A 19057-nucleotide genomic window follows, 5' to 3' on the forward strand; every position below is an offset into this window, starting at 1 on the left:
TGTTCGTTTTCCTCTCAAACAGCTTTGTAAGGGTATGTCTACACTTGCACCCTAGTTCGAACTAGGGATGCAAATGCAGGCATTCGAAATTGCTAATGAAACGGGGATTTAAATATCCTGCACTTCATTAGCATGATCTCGCCGGCACACAAAAATGAGGAGTAACGTTAGTTTGAACCAAGGGCTTTGGTTCAAACTACCATGTCCCGGCGTGCACTTCCTGGTTTGAATCAGCTGTGATTTGAACTAGCGCGCTGGCGAGATCATGCTAATGAAGTGTGGGAAATTTAAATCCAAATGCCTATATTTGTATCCCTAGTTCGAACTAGGGTGCAAGTGTAGACATACCCTAACAGAATAAATTAAGTTACAGGTGATAGAGATGGCTAGTGCTAAGTATTCAGTCTTGATTAACAAACACTGCTGCTATTCCAGTCCTGGGGCTTCTCAGCTCTGCTGAAGCTCCTCAAATCTAACCTGTACCAATCCTCATTAATCTAGTCTTGTTTTAGTATTGCTATTATATTACACTACTATACCACCAACACTCAGTTTCATAAGATTACTATATTTATTTTAGTTTATTTTAAAGGTTGCAAGAATTGCAGAATTTCAAGATATACTGAATCTAATCCATATACCACATTGGGAACCATGGGTTTGCTTTACCTCAGAGCACTTAGAAGTGAAGTACGTGATGAATGTGATAGGGAATCTACTCTTCCAGCCTTTTGTGCATTCCCTTCCACCTGCTGCAGGGATTCATGAAATCTGCGGACATTTTGCATGTGCTCTTCATGACGAGGTGTCCATGTCTCCGTGGGACTAATTCTGCTAAAAATGGGTACATATTTATAAGCACGCACCAGAATGATACCTCTACCAATTAAAGATCTGCCAATTAAAAATATCAAAGCTTGTTAAAAACACACCTTCTGCATTATTAAAAAAGTGTTACTGGATTAAGCCAGAGCATATACAATTTGGCAAAAATAACACTAGTAATTTACAGAGAGCCAAAGAACTGCACCCAATTTGCATTATAACAGAGTAGATTGCAGGCACCCTCCATTTTAACACAGAAGTTGCAGCCAGCCAAAGTACAGAAGTGCCAGTTTACAATGACTGGTCTGGAGCCGAACTACCGATTGTTCAGATGAAGAAAGAACACTATATGCTAGTGCTGATGTTCTTTGCAAACTTTAACACACAGAACTAATAAAATATTGCCTAACTGCTTCTAGGTTTTATGTAGAAGGATTAACTTCCACACACTCCAAACAAGCCACGAACTAATTATCTTTTGCACATATTGCTCATTTGAGCTGTAGTTACTATTACTGTCAGCAATGAACAAAAACGATGCTCCCATAAGCACTTGTTTTCAATAAGAGTAGGCAGAAACTACTGCAGGGTATTTATCAAAGCTGGTCTCAGGGATGTGCAATATGGGCATACCTCTCCACCCCTTATTTGGTAACCACAAAAAGAAATACGACAAAATACACAGGGATATCATACACACGCATCTCTTCCCCAAATCCCACTAAGCAGAGCAGAGGAAAACAACAGCCAGTATTGGCAGTGATATTACATTATATCTGGGCAGGGTACTGGGAGTGAAAGAAGCAGCAGGGTGCCCCAATGGAGACAGGCTGTGACGTTGTGGCAAGGAGTGGTTATCAGGACATGAGGAGATTAGCATCTTTTGGAACAGTCACTCAAAAATATGTTTATTAGAAAGTTGATTGACAATCTTAATATTAAACACAAGTTCTGCACACAAGTGTTTTAACTCCTTAAATCGCATGGGCATGGATCTGGAGCGAGAGGAGTGGCATCACAGGTATATTTAATCTGGGTCAGTAGACTCAGAATTTGGGCTGGTAGGTGTGGGATAAAATTTTCAAGCTACGAAAAAAATATTTACTCTTCTTATTTTATTCCAGAGATATTCTTTTATCAGTTTTCTTACCGCTCCTGAGTAGTAAAATCCTTTGATGAAGTACTCAACAGTTGTCCAGGGTATCTTGTAACATAGTTGGGAAATGCAGTATAAAAGGTCCTTGCTTCGAAGGAAAAAGGACTGTGGGCAGGAATCTGCCACAAGAAGAATAAATAAACGTGAGACTTCTCTGAACTAACCAACAGTATACACTTCAGTGTTGTATACTGCTTTATATTGTCAAACCACTTTACAAACATTGACCAAAGGGAACAAGCAAACTTAAAATTGTAACTGTTTTTATAAACATTAGATAAAAAGCCAAGTTATAGCACCAAGTCCCCCTGCCATTTTTTATGATTTTACAGACAAATCTTAAAAAAAAAAAAAAAAAAAAAAAAAAAAAAAAAAAAAAAAAGTCTGGTCCCACTGTTGCTGTGTGAAAAAGATCCACACAAACAATAGGGGAAACTGATTAAATGATCATGCAGGGGAAACAGTAAAACTGACTATATACAGAGTGCTATCAAATACACAGATAGGAAAACTGAAAAAGAGAGAAAAATTATGTTTTTAGTATATAGTAATCTTATTGTAACATGTAATAACTGCATACAGGTGTGTCTTTCTCTTACATTCCAAGCTGTCAGGCAGGTATTTCTCTGATATAAAACTCCTAGAATAATGGGGATCTGGTCTATAGGTAAATATGTTGTAATAAATAAATACATTTTAAAATCGAGAATTCAGGAATTTCCAACACTTGTAGCTCCATGCTCAATCCACTACACATTTCTGCCAATCTGTTGTATATAGTTAATTTTTCATTTTGTGAATCCAGAAAATTCACTGTGGGTTATTAGCAACTAAACCAGACTAGGGAATAGAAAGAATCTGGAGTACATACTGATGAACCTGGTGCTTTGGTTCGAATCCTTGCCTGCCTTACTTCTTTGAGATGAATTATACTTTCAAGAGGGGAAATAGCAACTTTAATCTGCCCTCTGCATTGTCCACTTAAGTCCGTAATATTGTACCACCCACAGACTAATTGGAAGCCAGAAAGAAGGGGTGAGAGATCCACGGTTGCAAATCCTATCACTCGTTCAACTTCTGTGGGAAAAGAAAAGTGTAAAACAGGCAGTTAAAACTAAGGCATGCAAGTGTAACATCTGCACACTTTAAAACAATCAAACAAACAGTCCTGAAACTTTACACAACTTTAAAGAGCAAAACTCAAAGCAGATCGAAAGCAGAGAACATCTAAAAGGTAAAGGACAAGTTCAGATAAAAAGAGAGTAGGGATTATGGAATCTGAGAACTGCGCAGAAATAATACTCCTAACAAGTGGGATTTTAGGAAGGGTTCAAGGAGGAGACAGGTTTTCTGCTGGATAAGAAAAGGGAAAATGCTTCTAATGCAGGAGGGAGTAGGAGTGCAGACATGAAACCAAGATGGTGAAGAAGGAAAAGAAGAAGCTGTAATATAAGACAACATCATAGGGATGAATGGAGGGAGAAATGTCAGAGACATTATGTGGCAGTAAGATTACATAAAGCCTTAGAGTTGAGGACAAAAGAGCCTGAATATGATGTTCCTAAAAACAGAAAGACAAGGAAGGCATATGAGGAGGTAACAACATGAATGGAATGATCAGAGAAGAAAGTGAATTTTGGCTAAAATGTAAAAGTCTGAGCACATAAGTAGCGTGGTCAGAAGGCAGGTTACAATAATGAAAAAGAAAGTGACCCGGGCCCACCCATGCAGTTTTAGTGCTAGGGACAGAGAGACGGGACAGGTGCAGATTATGGTGAGGAGGAAGAAATCGCTTTTAAAGGGGAAGGAGAATATATTCCAGGATTAAACCAAAGCTATGAGCCTGGGAGACAGGAAGATTAGTTGAGCTGGTGACAGTGATAGAGAACAGAGACCAAAAAACTGCCAAACAGGAATTCAGTTCTGGAGAGATTGGTTTTGAGTGGGAGCGGGCACATCCAACAGGAACAGTTAGAGAGGCAGCTGGAGGCTATAATAATTCTCCTTCTCTCTAGTTTAATAGTAATGTTAATTATTCTATTAAATATTTATCTTGTTCAAAGTAGCAGCAATAATAAAGAAATTAAAATAGATAAGGTGAAGGACCCAATGTATTAAGGATTACACAAAAACTGCTATTGCACTTATAAACCCTTTCTCTGCCTGGCAGAAAGTCTAGGTACATCTATAGGGGTCTTGCAGTCCTAAAGAAAATCCAGCCTTCCTACTCCATCCCAGATTTAATTCTCTTGTGGGCTAACAGTATCACTCAGAATGCCACAGTTCCAAAACATCTAAAAATGATTTGTTTATACAAAAGTGTATTAAGGCTGCAAGTAACACAGCTGGTTAGCAATATGGAAGTTGTAGGTCTGAGCATATCTACTTCACTCCAGGTAGCAACAGCTGGTATGATGCTATAGGACACCGCAACAGTCTACCAAGGAATCACAGAGCTTCCAAAAATTTAAGGAAATAAGTAGAGGTATGAGTATAGGTTTAAAATACCAAATAATATACCCACGAACTTAACGTTCAAGATCTCTAGTCATTAGTTAGAGACATGTTTAGACTTGAAAAAAATCACAAATGCATTTTACAACCAGTTCTCCTCTCTTTCCCTTACTTGCTAAAACTCATTATTGCTACTGCAGTTGTTGATATTACCAGCACTTAGATCAGTGTAAGATTTAAAGTAACCGAAGGCCTTAACTCATGCTTACGCAGACAATGCCTTCATTTCACCTCTGATATTACACGAAGGCCTATACACTTATGAACCAAGATTTCAGAAAGGCTAGTGATGCAAGAGGCACTGATAGCTTGAACAGTTTAAGGGAAAAATAAAAAAGCAGGGGAAGAAACGGAAAACCAAGAGAGTTGGACAAAAAAAAAAAAACAACCAAAAAAACCTAAAGCCAATTTGTAGAGCTCCATGACCTTCCTCTGGATCAAGGATTTAGTTTGTTTTTATTTACCAAAATATTCCCTTTTCATTTTCGAAGAATTTTTAAAATGCCTATGTGTGATCACTGTTACACTATTATGTTTATTGCAATAGCTTGTTTGCTCTCTCCTGCACATATGTCAGCAGGTACAGGAACAAACAATCCTACCAGCAAAGACAAAAGGAGACATTGTTTGGATTACTCCAGATGTTCAAGTTGTTCTTTTTGCAAAAAACTTCCAACAGAGATTGTGTCAATGGCTAATGGATTTTTTTAAACAATAGAGCAGAAGTCTATCACACTAATAGACATCTTATAGACTCAGAATAAAAGTTTCTGTGGCAAAAATTAGTTAGCTAAACTTTAATATATTTTTAAAAATTGGTATTTTGAGTCAGAAATTGGAAAAAATAAAGTAAAATACAGCTAACTGCCCAAAACCACAGCATATTTTTTGAATTTGCATTTGTTATGTAGCAATTAAACAATGGAGGATCTAGTTTAACAATTACATGATCAAAGAATAATAGGGACAGTGAGTACCTCTACCATTGTAACAACAAACAGGATGTATCCACTTTACCTATACTTACAGACTTAGTTATGTTGCTATGCACAAGGCCTATGGCCTTCTTCTGTCCTGATAAATGCAATTTTGGCTATAACTTCATTTTAAAAATATATTCATATGGTTATAAAATTATTTGGTGACATTTGGTAATAACTAGCAAAGGATCCAGCCATGAGTAGCTGTAGCAGAGAATAAAAGTAGCCTACCTTCTGACAGGGCTTGTAATCTTTATCAGCAAATCAGATTCTATTTTAAATAATGCCTGTAAGAAGTACATCAGGGAATATTACACAAAGATTTCTCCTGTTGGAATGGCTTGGACTTGTAAGGATTTGTGGTTTGCTGAGTTTAGAGCTCTTAGGCTGACTGAAGATGGGACTGGCACTTATAGGAGCTGGTAAGAATCTGGCCTTCCATGCTTTCTTAAGGATATGGGGAAGGTCTATGAAAAAGCCTAAAATAAGGCACTGGGAAGAAATGGGATTGAATGCCATAAATTAATAGGATGATAACTGCCTCTGCTGACAGCAAGAGACATTGGATGATGGTGTGTAGGCGATAGCAGAACATTCTTTTGCCCTCTTCAGGAAAATCTGTTGTGTAAAATTCTATGGCTGTGTCTAGACTGGCCAGTTTTTCCGGAAAATCAGCCGCTTTTCCGGAAAAACTTGCCAGCTGTCTACACTGGCCACTTGAATTTCTGCAAAAGCACTGACTTCCTACTGTCTGAAATCAGTGCTTCTTGCAGAAATACTATTCTGCTCCCGTTCAGGCAAAAGTCCCTTTTGCGCAAAGCTTTTGTGCAAAAGGGCCAGTGTAGACAGCTCTGATTTGTTTTCCGCAAAAAAGCCCCGATCGCGAAAATGGCGATCGGGGCTTTTTTGCGGAAAAGCGCGTCTAGATTGGCACGGACGGTTTTCCGCAAAAAGTACTTTTGCGGAAGAGCGTCCGTGCCAATCAAGACGCTCTATTCCAAAAATTCTTTTAACGGAAAACTTTTCCGTTAAAAGCATTTCCGGAAAATCATGCCAATCTAGACGCAGCCTATCAGTTTAAAATGAGTGTGAAGCAAGATTTGAAACCTCAACTTAAGTAAAAACTAGCTAAAAGCTCCTCACAGCTACAAGGGCATTTGCAAGACAGGAAATGAATGGGATGGATTAGCTAGTATAATCCCAACAGAGTCCACTAATGTATTTGAAATTCTTATCTCCTTCTCAGGCCTGTACACAGGAATTTCTGTGGGAGTGTGTGTGCTTTTTTTTGTAAATGTGGACTGCAAGGGTGCAAACGCACCCCTTTTGATCTCCCAAGTAAGTGTGCTGCAGCCAGCTGAGGGAAAGGCAGAAATGGCATGCTGCGTGAGCCTCCCTCCCCCATGCCTTGGCTGGCTGGGGCTAATTTCCCACCTGCATCTCAAGAGTGAGGCCCCCTGCATATGGGGCTGCTTCTGTTGGAAAGAACCAAACTACCCACTGCATGCACAGAAGCCAGGGATGTATGATAAGCATTCTTCTTGGTGTTGCATCATGGTGGTTTACCTGCTTTATGCCACACTTTGAAGACCAGAGTTTGCTGCGGATCCAGCAGAAGTTCTTTGGATAGCCTATTAAGAATAAAATCATAATCTGTTATGGAGAAGAATAACATTTTTCAGAAGCTAACAAGGCATTTCAATAACTTTTCTCTGGGATTTCAATAACATTTTGCCTACCTAAAGAAAAGTATTCTCTGAGTAAGGTGGGGGAAAAAGGCGGGAAATCAGTGCACTGTGCATAATTACTGCCACATGGGCTTGTATTCTGCTTATCCAAGAGTAGGATAAGTTTTATTTCTCTCCTATTCTAAATTTTTTTTAGGATAGTGAAAACAGAGAAAAAAAGATAACTGAAAATACTATCAAACACTATGATAGCAAACTTTTAATCAAGACTAAGATGGTCACCTAAAACACTGTACCCTAATTTCTTCAAAAAACCTCCCAAATCCTCCCAAAAATTGTGACAACACAAAATTCCTTACTTACCAAGGCATTTTCAGGTCATGTGGAATACTTTTAGTATTCAAGATTGGCTATGAGCACAAATAACTTTAGAAAATAAACTTGTAACTGCAGCTATCAGTGTTTGAATGATTGGTCTCTGCAATATAAAAACTATCTAGCTGCCAGACCTGCCTGTGTGCTATCACTGGAGTAATTTCCACTCAGTCTATGACCAACAAATTAGTGCCTAACATGCTACATATTAGTTATTGAGACACAATGTGTGTGAGGTAATAGTTTTTATTTGACCCACTTCAGTTGGTGAGCAAGATGAATTTACCCAGAAAGCTCTGTGTAAACTTGTCTCTCTCAGTAGGAGAAGTAGGTCCAATCAACCTCATCCACCTTCTCTCTCTAATATCTTGGGATCGACACAGCTACAACACCATAAAGATATTTTATTCATCAATTAATGACAGTTGACTTCTTTCAGCTTAGAAAATCCTAATGACAACTGTGTCAGGTTTAATTTGAAGACCTGACTTCCAAACTTTGTAGATACCATGACATTTTCACCACAGATTTACTAGTGTAAATTATTTTTATTAAATGTACAGTGGCCTAAGAACCCCAGCAACAGACCAGGACCGTATTGTTTTAGGCACTCTACAAACATAATAAAGAGAAAGTGCAAGAACTTTTCTAACATTAATGAATTAATCCTCCTGACAGCCCTGTGAGGAAGAAAAACGTTACTGCTCCAATTTACAGTTGGAGAAACAATCACAGAGAAGTTAAATGACTTGCTTAATACCATGAGAAATCTAGGGTGCAGCCAGAAATACAATATAGGTTTGACCCCTAGTTCTGCATTTTAGCCCAGACTATACCTTCCCTCATACAACTCAATCCAGACATTATAGGCATTAGAGCTACTGTAAGATATGCAAACATGGATTTTTAGCTGCCACAAGCTTAGCAATTCTCCTAATGCTTTGACTAGAGAAAGTCTCTCTCTGTTTACTTGATTAAAGCTGCTGTTTCTGGACCACAAGGGAACTTGTATAAAACTGTGAATGGTGATAAAACAACTTGTAGAAATCATAACATAGAAGGTCCAGTCACTGGAGGAGCACTCTGCTAAATGCATCAATCCATACAGTGTCTGGCCACTAACTGCCAAACACCATTGCTATGAAAGTGCCTACCTTTGAAAGGCATTACATACCTTGTTTGTTGCTGAAAGTCCCAAACTGGTGAGTCAGTATTTTCTATTATTGCAGTGGCTATTGGAGCATCTGCATCGGCAACTGCAAAAGTCACATAGCTACTAGGTGCTGTTACTCCACGCTCGGTGAGAGGACTCCCTAAAATATAGCAAATTGTGATTAGAATAAGGCAAATGATTAATCATTTCATTAAAAAATTAAGTACTATGTTACCAGCAGAACAAACCTACTAGTTACAGATAATAATGGTTACATCTTGCAACAAAGATAAAAACTATGCAAGATGGTAAAGGCCAGCTCAACCCAACAGCTGGTGGCTTGCTTCAGACAGCAGAGCTAGCCCAGGATGTTGCTAACACTCACCAGTTCCAGTTAGGATAGCAGTGGACTGCAAAATACTAGTGTGTACCTTTACTCGAAAAGTGACTCTTAAAATGACAGCAGTGTTCTGTGATTGTTGATGACAGATAAAAACTTGACCATCTTAAAAAAAATAAACCCCGTCAGTTCTGCAAACACATTCTGGAATCCAGAAGTCAAACTGAGTTATTTCTGGCTCATCACCAACAATGTTCCCTCTAACTACATTTTCTGTCCTAGGGCAGCTTGAATTTTCTTTTGGGCGGGTTGAAGTTTCTTACGTGCAAGACCAATATTAAGGTAGCGTGTGGATGTGCACCACCAATACAAACAAAAAACACCCCCCCACACACATATATAAGTAGAAGCCCCAGAACAAATTAACACATAGTTTTAGGGTTGTAGACAGATTCATGTTACAACGAGCTTGAAAAAATAAGGTTTCATCCTACAAAACAACTAGCATCACACCTGTGCAGTGTGCAGGGGGTCAGACTAGATGATCATAATGGTCCCTTCTGACCTTAAAGTCTATGAGTCTATTTTTGACTCATAAGAGCCAGAACTCTCCCACATAGCAAAGATCTGGCCTTAATGCAATACAATATAGCATGTATTAATTAGTAACACGGGATTTAAAAAATAATTAAGATCAGTTTTAGATATTTGCAACACTCCAAATTTCTGTTACAAAAATCTTTTTCTTTCTTACCTTAAGCCACTAACATCTCTGTAAACTTTATTTGAAATGTAATCATGCAAATGTCCTGGCATCCACCCACCCATGCAGTCTGCTTTCCCCTCCTCCTTCCAACCCAGCCAGACAGAGAGGACTGCAGTAAGTTAAGTCAGGGACACCCCAAACAAGCCAACTCCACCTCACTGCACAGATGCCAGTACCCACCCATGTCCTTTCCCCCTGTGCAATGTTTCCCCCAGCCCAGCCCAGGTGGGGCCTGGGATAGAATGCTGCTTCTCAAACTGGAACGGGACACAATAATCCAGATGTGGCCTCACCAGAGCTGAATAAAAAGGAATAATGACATCTCTGGATCTGCTGGCAATGCTCCTCTTAATGCAACCTAATATGCCATTAGCCTTCTTGGCTACAAGGGCACACTGTTGACTCATATCCAGCTTCTCATCCACTGTAACCACCAGGTCCTTTTCTGCAGAACTACTACTTAGCTGGTTGGTCCCCAGCCTGTAACAATGCTTGGGATTCTTCTGTCCCAAGTGCAGGACTCTGCACTTGTCCTTGTTGAACCTCATCAGATTTCTTGTGGCCCAATCCTCCAATCTGTCTAATCCTCTCTCTGCCCTCAAGTGTATCTACCTCTCCCCCTAGCTTAGTGTCATCTACAAACTTGCTGAGGGTGCAATCCATCCCCTCATCCAGGTCATTAATAAAGATATTGAACAAAACTGGTCCTAGAACCGAACCTTGGGGTACTCCGCTAGAAACCGACCACCATCCTGATATCGAGCTGTTGATCGCTACCCGCTGGGCCCGGCCTTCTAGCCAGCTTTCTTGTCATAAGAAGATGCTGGAAGCCTCTGGTGTTTTTACCATAGTGTCATCTGGACATTTTCTGAGCAGGGATGAATACAGTGGTTAGAACACTGGTGGCCACTAACACGTCACTGCACTAGTCCTATAGCTAGCTGCACCAGTGGGAAATTTTAGGGGGGAAGTCTAGTGCATACAAGGCCTAAATGATTTTCCCAAAGGGAAAGAATCCACTCCACAGCAAAGAACAACTGATCTCCTGAGCCCCAGTCCTAGTTTTTAACCACAAGGCCATACATAACAGGCTCCCAACTGGCCTTCACTGAAGTGGCTGTAAGATAGGATTTTTAAAAGCTTTAGCAAACTCTGTGTTTTTAATACCATTGCAAACAGGAGCTTAACAACATGAAGCTGAGCTACCATAGATGGCATTTATTTTGAAATACAGGAGTGAAAGCTTTGCAAGGTTTTTGTTACAAACTGATTATTATGACTTGCATAAAACAATTCAGGGCTGGAAACACAAATACCCTCTCCCCCAATTTTTTGTTTTTTAAAAACCAGGGAAAAGTCTTGTGAGAAAAAAGATACCGTAATCAGTTAATTGGTTTGACCTAGTTTGGCTCCAGTGGCAGACAATGTGTATTCACATAACACAAGGTCATACCCAGAAATTTGAACCCTTTCCAAAAAAAACAGAAGACTTGGAATATACAGTGCCTTGGAAAGCACTGGGTGCTTTACATTCTGCAAATATCTATAGTGAATTATATTGGAAAAATGAGAGGTTACAAGTCTGGCCTGATTTGTGCACTTTGGGAGGATCCTTTGACAGAGGATTAACAACCCCAATTCTCTCTCTGCTTTGCAACCCTTCCTCTTAGGTCATGTCAACATTAGCAAACTTTGCAGCCACAATTCTCTTTGTGAGGGATCTTTCAGAAAAGGCTTTATTTTCCAAAAGATCCACGTCTAGACTGGCGCTTTTTTCCGGCAAAGCTCCGAGCCGGAAAAAAGCGGCAGCCATTTTTATGCTAATGAAGCGGGGGGGGGAGGGGTTAAAATCCCCGCTTCATTTGCAATTGCTATATGTCTAATTTGCATCCCTTTTACGGAAAAGGAATGCAGTCTAGACACAGCCTACTAGAAAAAGTATTATGGCATTTTACCATCATGCTGTCTAATTGCCAGTGGAGTTGTTCTGGTGATGAATATGAGCTACTGAATTTGCTATTAGGTGAGGTTTTAGTCAAGGAGGTACAGGGGTGGAAGAGAGATTGCTATTGATCCTCTTCTGCCTTCTGGGGGACTGAGCATGCTGCCTCTTTACAGCTGCATGACCCCTCTGACCACAAAAGAGTGATTAAAACCATAATCTACACCAGAGTATTGCATGAGATCATACAGAGCACTGAACGTCAGACAGGTCCAAATGGTATTTTTTTCCTACCCCTCAACTTGAGATTTCTCTTGTCTCTAGCAATTTTGTCTCCCCACATCCTTCTGGTACAAGATGACCTTTCCTATGCAGCAAGAAATAACATATTTAACAAAAGACTCATTTTCAGGGCATTCACATATTAACAGATATTAGAAATGGGTTCTGCATTAACACCAGAAGACAACAGTGGTCAAGACAGCCTATATCGGTCATCTTTACCTAGGTGGCAGAGACCATGACCGGGACATGCTCTAGTAGTCAGAGTGCCTCCCTGGGCTGCACTCTGATTAAAAAATAAGGATGGCTTCAGCAGCATGCTCAATTTTACACAATTTATATGCAGCACTTGGTCTCCCAGCAAGTTCAGAAGGGAAAATATATTCAACTTTTCTTCTAGTAGACTGAACTGAGCCTCTGGCTACACGATTTCCAATGAAAGATTAGCAAGAGGGCTGAGTGAGAAGTGCCACTTTGTGTTTGTACTTTGTGTTAACGGCCACATAAGTCATCTGTAATTCCTGCCTGGGAAATGGAATTTCTTCCTTCATATACAAGAAGCGTTTCAGAGTTCAGTCTGCTTTTTTACAACCATACAAAGAGCTTACAGCTTAACTAGGCACCACAAATCTTGCCATTGTAGGCAGAATTGTGAGTGGGACAGCTCAAATACTGCCTGTGGGTGATACACATACAATTAGATAAGCTGGCAAAGCCTGTTTGTAACAGATGAGCAGCCAGCTGTCTCTTCACATGCAGGGGCAGAACTAAGTAACATGTCCAACCAGCCTTGGCAGTCTGGCAAAACTAACGTTTTCCAAGTCCTAGCCTGCTTTTTGCTAAGGGCTGTCACTGCCTGGAAGAGCTCAAGCAGCTACAGGAAGGCTCTTGGCTCCTGCAGCTACTCCCCCTTCACTCCTTTCCTCTCCACTAGCTTCCCTTCGTTTCCTCCCTCCTGGCCCATTCTCTTTCCTCAATTTTCTCTCATCTCCCACCCATCCTTTCCCTGAATCCTCCTCCTGTCGGTCTTCATTGTAACCCTTTCACTTGTTTATTTCTAGCCTGTTTTTTCTCCCCCCCCCACTCTACGCTCTCTCACATTCTTCTCCCCCTTTTCTTATTTTCTTCATACCTAACTTCAGAAATCTTCCCAAATAAGAGCTCCCACAGCCTTAATATTAAGTATCAGAGGGGTACCTGTGTTAGTCTGAATGTGCAAAAGCGATGAGGAGTCCTGTGGCACCTTATAGACTAACAGATTTATTGGAACATAAGTGGATCTTTGCCCACGAAAGCTTATGCTCCAATAAATCTGTTAGCCTTAATGTTAGTTACTCAATCAGTGATAGGACTATAGGGGGGATTCAGATAAAAATGTAACAGCAGCCATACTGAGTCAGATCAAAGTTCCATCTAGCTCAATATAATGTCTTCTGGCAAAGGTTAATGCCAGATGCTTCAGAGGGAATGAACAGAACAGGTAATAATCAAAAGATCCATCCTCTGTTGCCTATAACTAGGTAATATAACTAGGATTTCTGGATAAAGGGAATCTGGATAACTGAAATTATACTATGAATGTCTATTCCTTGGGAAAATCAGAAGAACTGAGTAGGACCGTGGGAGAAACTGACATTAGGAGACTAGTAATGGCACTCTAAAGGAATACCATCAAATTAAATAAAATCACATGTCCATCTTTTTTCTATTATTGTTACTGGTTACATCCAATATTAAAGTAACTAATACAAGTTAAAGAAAAAACTATTTTTTAGTTTACTTTGTGTATTTGGTAGCAATCTGTATACAATCAGTTTCATTCCCACCCACCCCCCATTTCAATTAAAATGGGATAATGTAATTATACAACCATAAAAATTGGTAGTATCAGAGGGATAGGTGTGTTAGTCAGTATCTGCAAAAAAACTGAGGAATCTTGTGGCAGACTAACAGATTTATTTGGGCATAAGCTTTCATGGGCAAAGACCCACTTCGTCAGATGCATCTATGTAACTGCAAAATATTAACTAATCTGGACCTTCCTCTCTGCCTATGAAAGCTTATGCCCAAATCCTTAAGGTGCCACAGGACTCTTAATTGTTTTTTCAATAAATTGGTAGAAGACTCAGAGACAGGTTTAGTACCCACACCTAAGGTTAGCAATTTTTTTTTGGGAAACTGACTAGCTATTAAGTTAACAGTGTTCCATTAAAATTCCACAAAACCCGACATCCTTAATGTACCAGATGGTAACATTAATTTTGTCCTTGTTATCTACAATGTCACTATGAACTTTTCTTTATTAAGATATTCTTGCTAAAACAGGCATAAAGTTTCCCCAAGTCTTATCTTGCCTGAGAGCATCTCTCTCAGTATCCAGAAAAAATCCATCTGAAACTTACAAAAGAAACATTGTTTATTGCATGCCAAAATCCTCTTAGTAGCAAATAGAATTGTATCAAGTTCCTGAAAACATATAGAGACTATGACCTTCAAAATATTATAGAACCATTGTTCATTCAAAAATACTAGCAGCATTTGTGCTTAAAGCACGGTTTGTCAATGGTCATTTTATTCCTGTTTTGCAATACCTCATGCCAGTAAACTCTTGAGGGCAACCATTTAAATTAATTAAGAAAGATTATCTAACAGTAGAGCTTAACTGGGATGTTTCCACACAAAAAATTCAAAACACTAACTAATCTGGGCCTTCCTGCATAGTCCTGCTGGCCATATTGCTTTTATTATTAATACAGGCTGAACCTCTACTTCAGCACTTTCTGGTCTGGCAACATCCATGGTCTGGCATGATTTTAGTTAGCTGGATGTCCACTTCTTATGGGTCTGGTCAAGTTTTCCATGGTTACAAAGTTTGTTACAGCCACCAGTCCTAGCTCTCAGTGTTCTGTGCTGTTAGTTAGCTCTAATTTATTCCTAAATATATTCTAATATCCCGGTAAGGAGTGGAAATGTTGGTAATGCTGCTAAACAATATAGACATCCTGTGGTCCGGCAAATTTTCTGGTTCAGCACTAGTCAGGTCGCGACAGTGCCGGACTAGAGAGGTTCAATCTGTATTTATTATTTGTATTCTATTATTGCCTAGACCATAAAAGCGCCAATCAAAATTAAGGGCCCACTGTGTTAAGTTCTGAATTCACACATAGGGGCTAAGATATGTAGGAGCAAGGGGACCCTGAGATGTATGTAGAAATGTCAAGGAATTGATTCAGTTGTTTTTCAACAAAGAACTTCATTTAGTACTAATTGCAAATGGAGAGAATAGCAAACAGCTTAAAAAAGCCAGCAAGTGTGTCACCTTACAAGCACACCAAGTGCTAAGTATAATCACAGTAAAATGGAATTTTTTAAAACATGTTCAGAATTGACATACGGAAAGATAAATTAAAAAGCAATTATTTGTAGTTCAGCATGGTAACTGGGTATCTAAATATCTTTCTCATTTAACAAAGTAGAAAACAGACATAATGACTTGCTCAACGTTACAATGAGTTCATTCCAATCTGTAAAAATTCTTATATCATCCCTTTTTGCCATAGATTCTGGCAGTTCCCAGATTCCTACTTTTGTGTAACTACCTTATTTCCAGAAATGAACAATAAGCTGAAAATTGCAAATCTGAATGTCTTCTGTCAACACTGACTAGCATTAAGGATGGACAAATGGGCTGCTATTCAGACAAGCCTCTGACTCAAGAATCCATTTGTGATCTCAACAGATACATTTTTTAACATAACGCTGTTTGTTTACATTTTGCTCATGTCCATTTTGAACGGAGAAAAGAAATACAATAAATGCTCTTGAAACTAACATGATGTAGTGTGTGGGGCTGTGACCCTAACACATCAAAACATAATGAACATATTCCTGTTAATATTAAGTCTTGTAAAATCCCTTGGGCATTTTTAAAATTACAGTAAAATATTTGACAATATATTTTAAAAGAACTGATACTGGAGAAAGTTTCCTTTACCTTTTAAACTTAAGTGCATTGCTCTTTCCACAAGGACAGTGACAGCAAATGTGTTTTCTAGAGCCTCTCTGTTAGTCTCCTCAGATGGCTTCACACTGGGGATTTCTGAGCTTGTGGAATTCAGTTTGTGATTATGGTTTTTCAAGACTTGCTGGCCTGTGTCAGAAACCTCCCCTGCACCTTCATCTTCACTGTTACTGACGTCTTCAGCACATTCAGATCCACAAATAGAAGTAATATGGGCATGAGTACAAGTAAGTGTAATGTGAACTCTGACAGCGGCACCTGAGAGGTTTGAAGCATTGCGCCTGAACACTGGATAGATACCTGTAACAGTGCATTTACAAACAAGACAAAATTTAGTAACTTGGAAAAAAGTTCTTATATTTCATGAAGACAAAAAAGTTTGTTCTCAGATCATTAGGGTGGATCTCAAGTCTAATAGTGTCATCTCTACATAAATAGATTCCCCCAGGGGTTGGTAGTAAAAGAAAAAGTTATGGGCAACCCTAGGAAAGTCAATTCTTATTTCCACCCTGGGAACTGAAATTAAGATATACAGACTCTTCTCTCAACTTCACATATCAGGTAGAAACAGTGTTTTTGGCATGATTTTGTGACTGTATCCAAGAAACACAATTCACATGCAGTCTGTGTATGGTTTGGTTGTTTTTTTTTGGGGGGGGGGGGTGAAGAGACGGGTTACCTGCAATGTCTAATTTTAACCCCTTCAGGTTCAAGCCTGGACAAAACAGATTGACTTGATTTGTTTAGAAGATCAGATTGCAAGCTGGTGGTTAAGCTAGAATTGATATCACAGTGATGTGTGAAACACAGAACCAGAACAGAGTAGAAAACTCCAAAGTTCTTGCAATTTTCTCAACCTTTAATTTACCTACTATCTGGCAATGTAGATTTTTTGTGTGAAGTCTAACCAACAGCTCCTTCACTGTGCTACTGTCATAATCATTAATACTAATTCAGTGATTCAGATTCTGATAAGGAATCCTTCCTCAATTCACTGACACTAATTCTTCACTCATATACTGATCACTACCAAATTCTTCACCAGTATAAGTCACTAAGTTTTGAACTCTGAATTCTTTGTCTTAACCTTGCTCATCTTTTCAAGAAAACAAGATTAGCCAACAATAAGTATAAGTATAAGAATGTTCTTTATAAACTGACCACTAACTGTGAGTGTTTTCCTTGATCTCTGTCCAAGTGCTGCAAGGTCCACAAATGCAGAGCCAATAAGGCGATCTGTATCAAGTGGTCTTTCAACTTTGTTTTCTTTCCCATAAGCCCGCCACACTTGGATTTCTAGCTTCTCCTCTCTGAAGTACCACAACAGTGCCTGGTTCCTTGTAAGTTTCACCTCTTTTGTTTTCTTGTACATCACTGTAACATGTTTTTCATCTTCAGTTAACTTAGGCCTCTGAAGTGAAGTCCAAATGGCTTCTTGATCATACAATTTATATCGGAGATAGCTGTAAGTACTTTTATTTATGTGGGTCTGGCCTGCAAGTAGTATACAATGCACTGGTAGCCACACTCTGGGGGTAGAAATGGTCACAGTTGCAGGATTTTTGCTCTGATACCAATCATCATCATCATCCATACTGTCTTCATGGTTTTCCTCTTGATTCCAGCCTAAAAGCTTAGCAGCCTCCACAACTCGTTCTCTGTCATCATGATGAGCAAAAGTAATAGAAAGCTCCAGACCTCCTACAATGGTCTCCATGATGTTTGTGCAATGAGAAGGCATCAATTCCTCAGGTAAGGTTACTGAGTACCATCCCGTAATACCTTCAACAGAACAAAAGACAGTTATCAGACTCACTTATTCCATCTTTGAGAAATACATGTAAGAAAAGGGATTTTCTCTTTCCCTGATCATTATTCCAGGACCACTATTTGGAAAGGCAGACTGGCTCCTCTCTCATCAGTACTGCACTAAGAGTGGTAGAACATGCATTCATAGTCTAATATAAGAGCTATTCCCAACATCAAGAATGAGTCTCTGTTTCACATGGGAAACCTAGCAGATCAGCTACTATACATATCATACCCCAACAAGTGATCTCCAATGAACTTCAGACAAATGTGATTTAATAAGGAATCTTTAATTAAAAAAAACTAATGCTTATCAGAGAACTTTGGCTTCAGAAAATAGGAAGCCAAATCTATAACCTGCATAAGCAATGCAGTATGTTACTGCTAAAGTACTGCTTATATGGGTCATGTCAGTAATGTGGCATTTCCACTTTACCTGATCTTTTGATCAACAGGTCTTTGGTCGGAACCCTGACTGTTCCAAGCAGGTAGTCTCTTGATTTTTGAGTTTTCATTGAACCAGTGGCTGCAGAATCAAAATCAAAGATATCCAAACACATCAAGTTGGGGTTGATTTAACACACACAAGTAATTCATAAAGTATATCAGGCTATATCACAGAATCATAGAATACTAGGACTGGAAGGGACCTCGAGAGAGAGGTCATCAAGTCCAGTCCCCTGCCCTCATGGCAGGACCTAGTACTGTCTAGACCATCCCTGATAGACATTTATCTAACCTACTCTTAAATATCTCCAGAGATGGAGATTCCACAACCTCCCTAGGCAATTTATTCCAGTGTTTTACCACCCTGACAGTTAGGAACTTTTTCCTAATATCCAACCTAAACCTCCCTTGCTGCAGCTTAAGCCCATTGCTTCTCGTTCTATCCTCAGAGGCCAGGAAGAACAATTTTTCTCTCTCCTCCTTGTGATATAATTTTGTTACTAGAGATCTAAGGTCTTATGTTCTTATGTCATGAATTTTGGTTCTTGGTCATGACTTGACTCTGCCTCTGAAAGGGGTGGGGTTGAGGGCTACAGTGAATGAGAAAGGGTATGTCTACACTACCACCCTAGTTTGAACTAGGGTGGTAGTGTAGACATACCCAAATAGACACTGTGTGTGAGAGACAGACTTCGTTAGACCGATTGAGTGAGTGTGGCACAGAGAGCATGGCACAGACTGGATGTGTGTGACAATGGC

At 39.4% G+C, this 19057-nt stretch overlaps 1 protein-coding gene across 3 annotated transcripts in view; it reads right to left on the bottom strand.

The window, feature by feature from the left end:
• C2CD3 (C2 domain containing 3 centriole elongation regulator) overlaps nt 1–19057 on the bottom strand; it is an 84417-nt gene that overhangs the window by 24769 nt on the left and 40591 nt on the right. For 2 of the 3 annotated variants that reach the window (XM_075919583.2, XM_075919585.2), the window contains exons 22-29: nt 18288–18377; nt 17204–17824; nt 16016–16342; nt 8713–8851; nt 7042–7106; nt 2853–3058; nt 1976–2100; nt 670–834 (exon numbers count right to left, since the gene is read on the bottom strand). In XM_075919583.2, the coding sequence (XP_075775698.2) occupies nt 670–834; nt 1976–2100; nt 2853–3058; nt 7042–7106; nt 8713–8851; nt 16016–16342; nt 17204–17824; nt 18288–18377 (1738 nt within the window). The remainder of the gene's footprint in view (nt 1–669; nt 835–1975; nt 2101–2852; nt 3059–7041; nt 7107–8712; nt 8852–16015; nt 16343–17203; nt 17825–18287; nt 18378–19057) is intronic. The other variant, XM_075919584.2, reaches the window with a different exon arrangement.

This window comes from Pelodiscus sinensis, chromosome 1 (genome assembly GCF_052426305.1).
Source record: "Pelodiscus sinensis isolate ZL-2025 chromosome 1, ASM5242630v1, whole genome shotgun sequence".
In the NCBI taxonomy this organism is placed as follows: Eukaryota; Metazoa; Chordata; order Testudines; family Trionychidae; genus Pelodiscus; species Pelodiscus sinensis.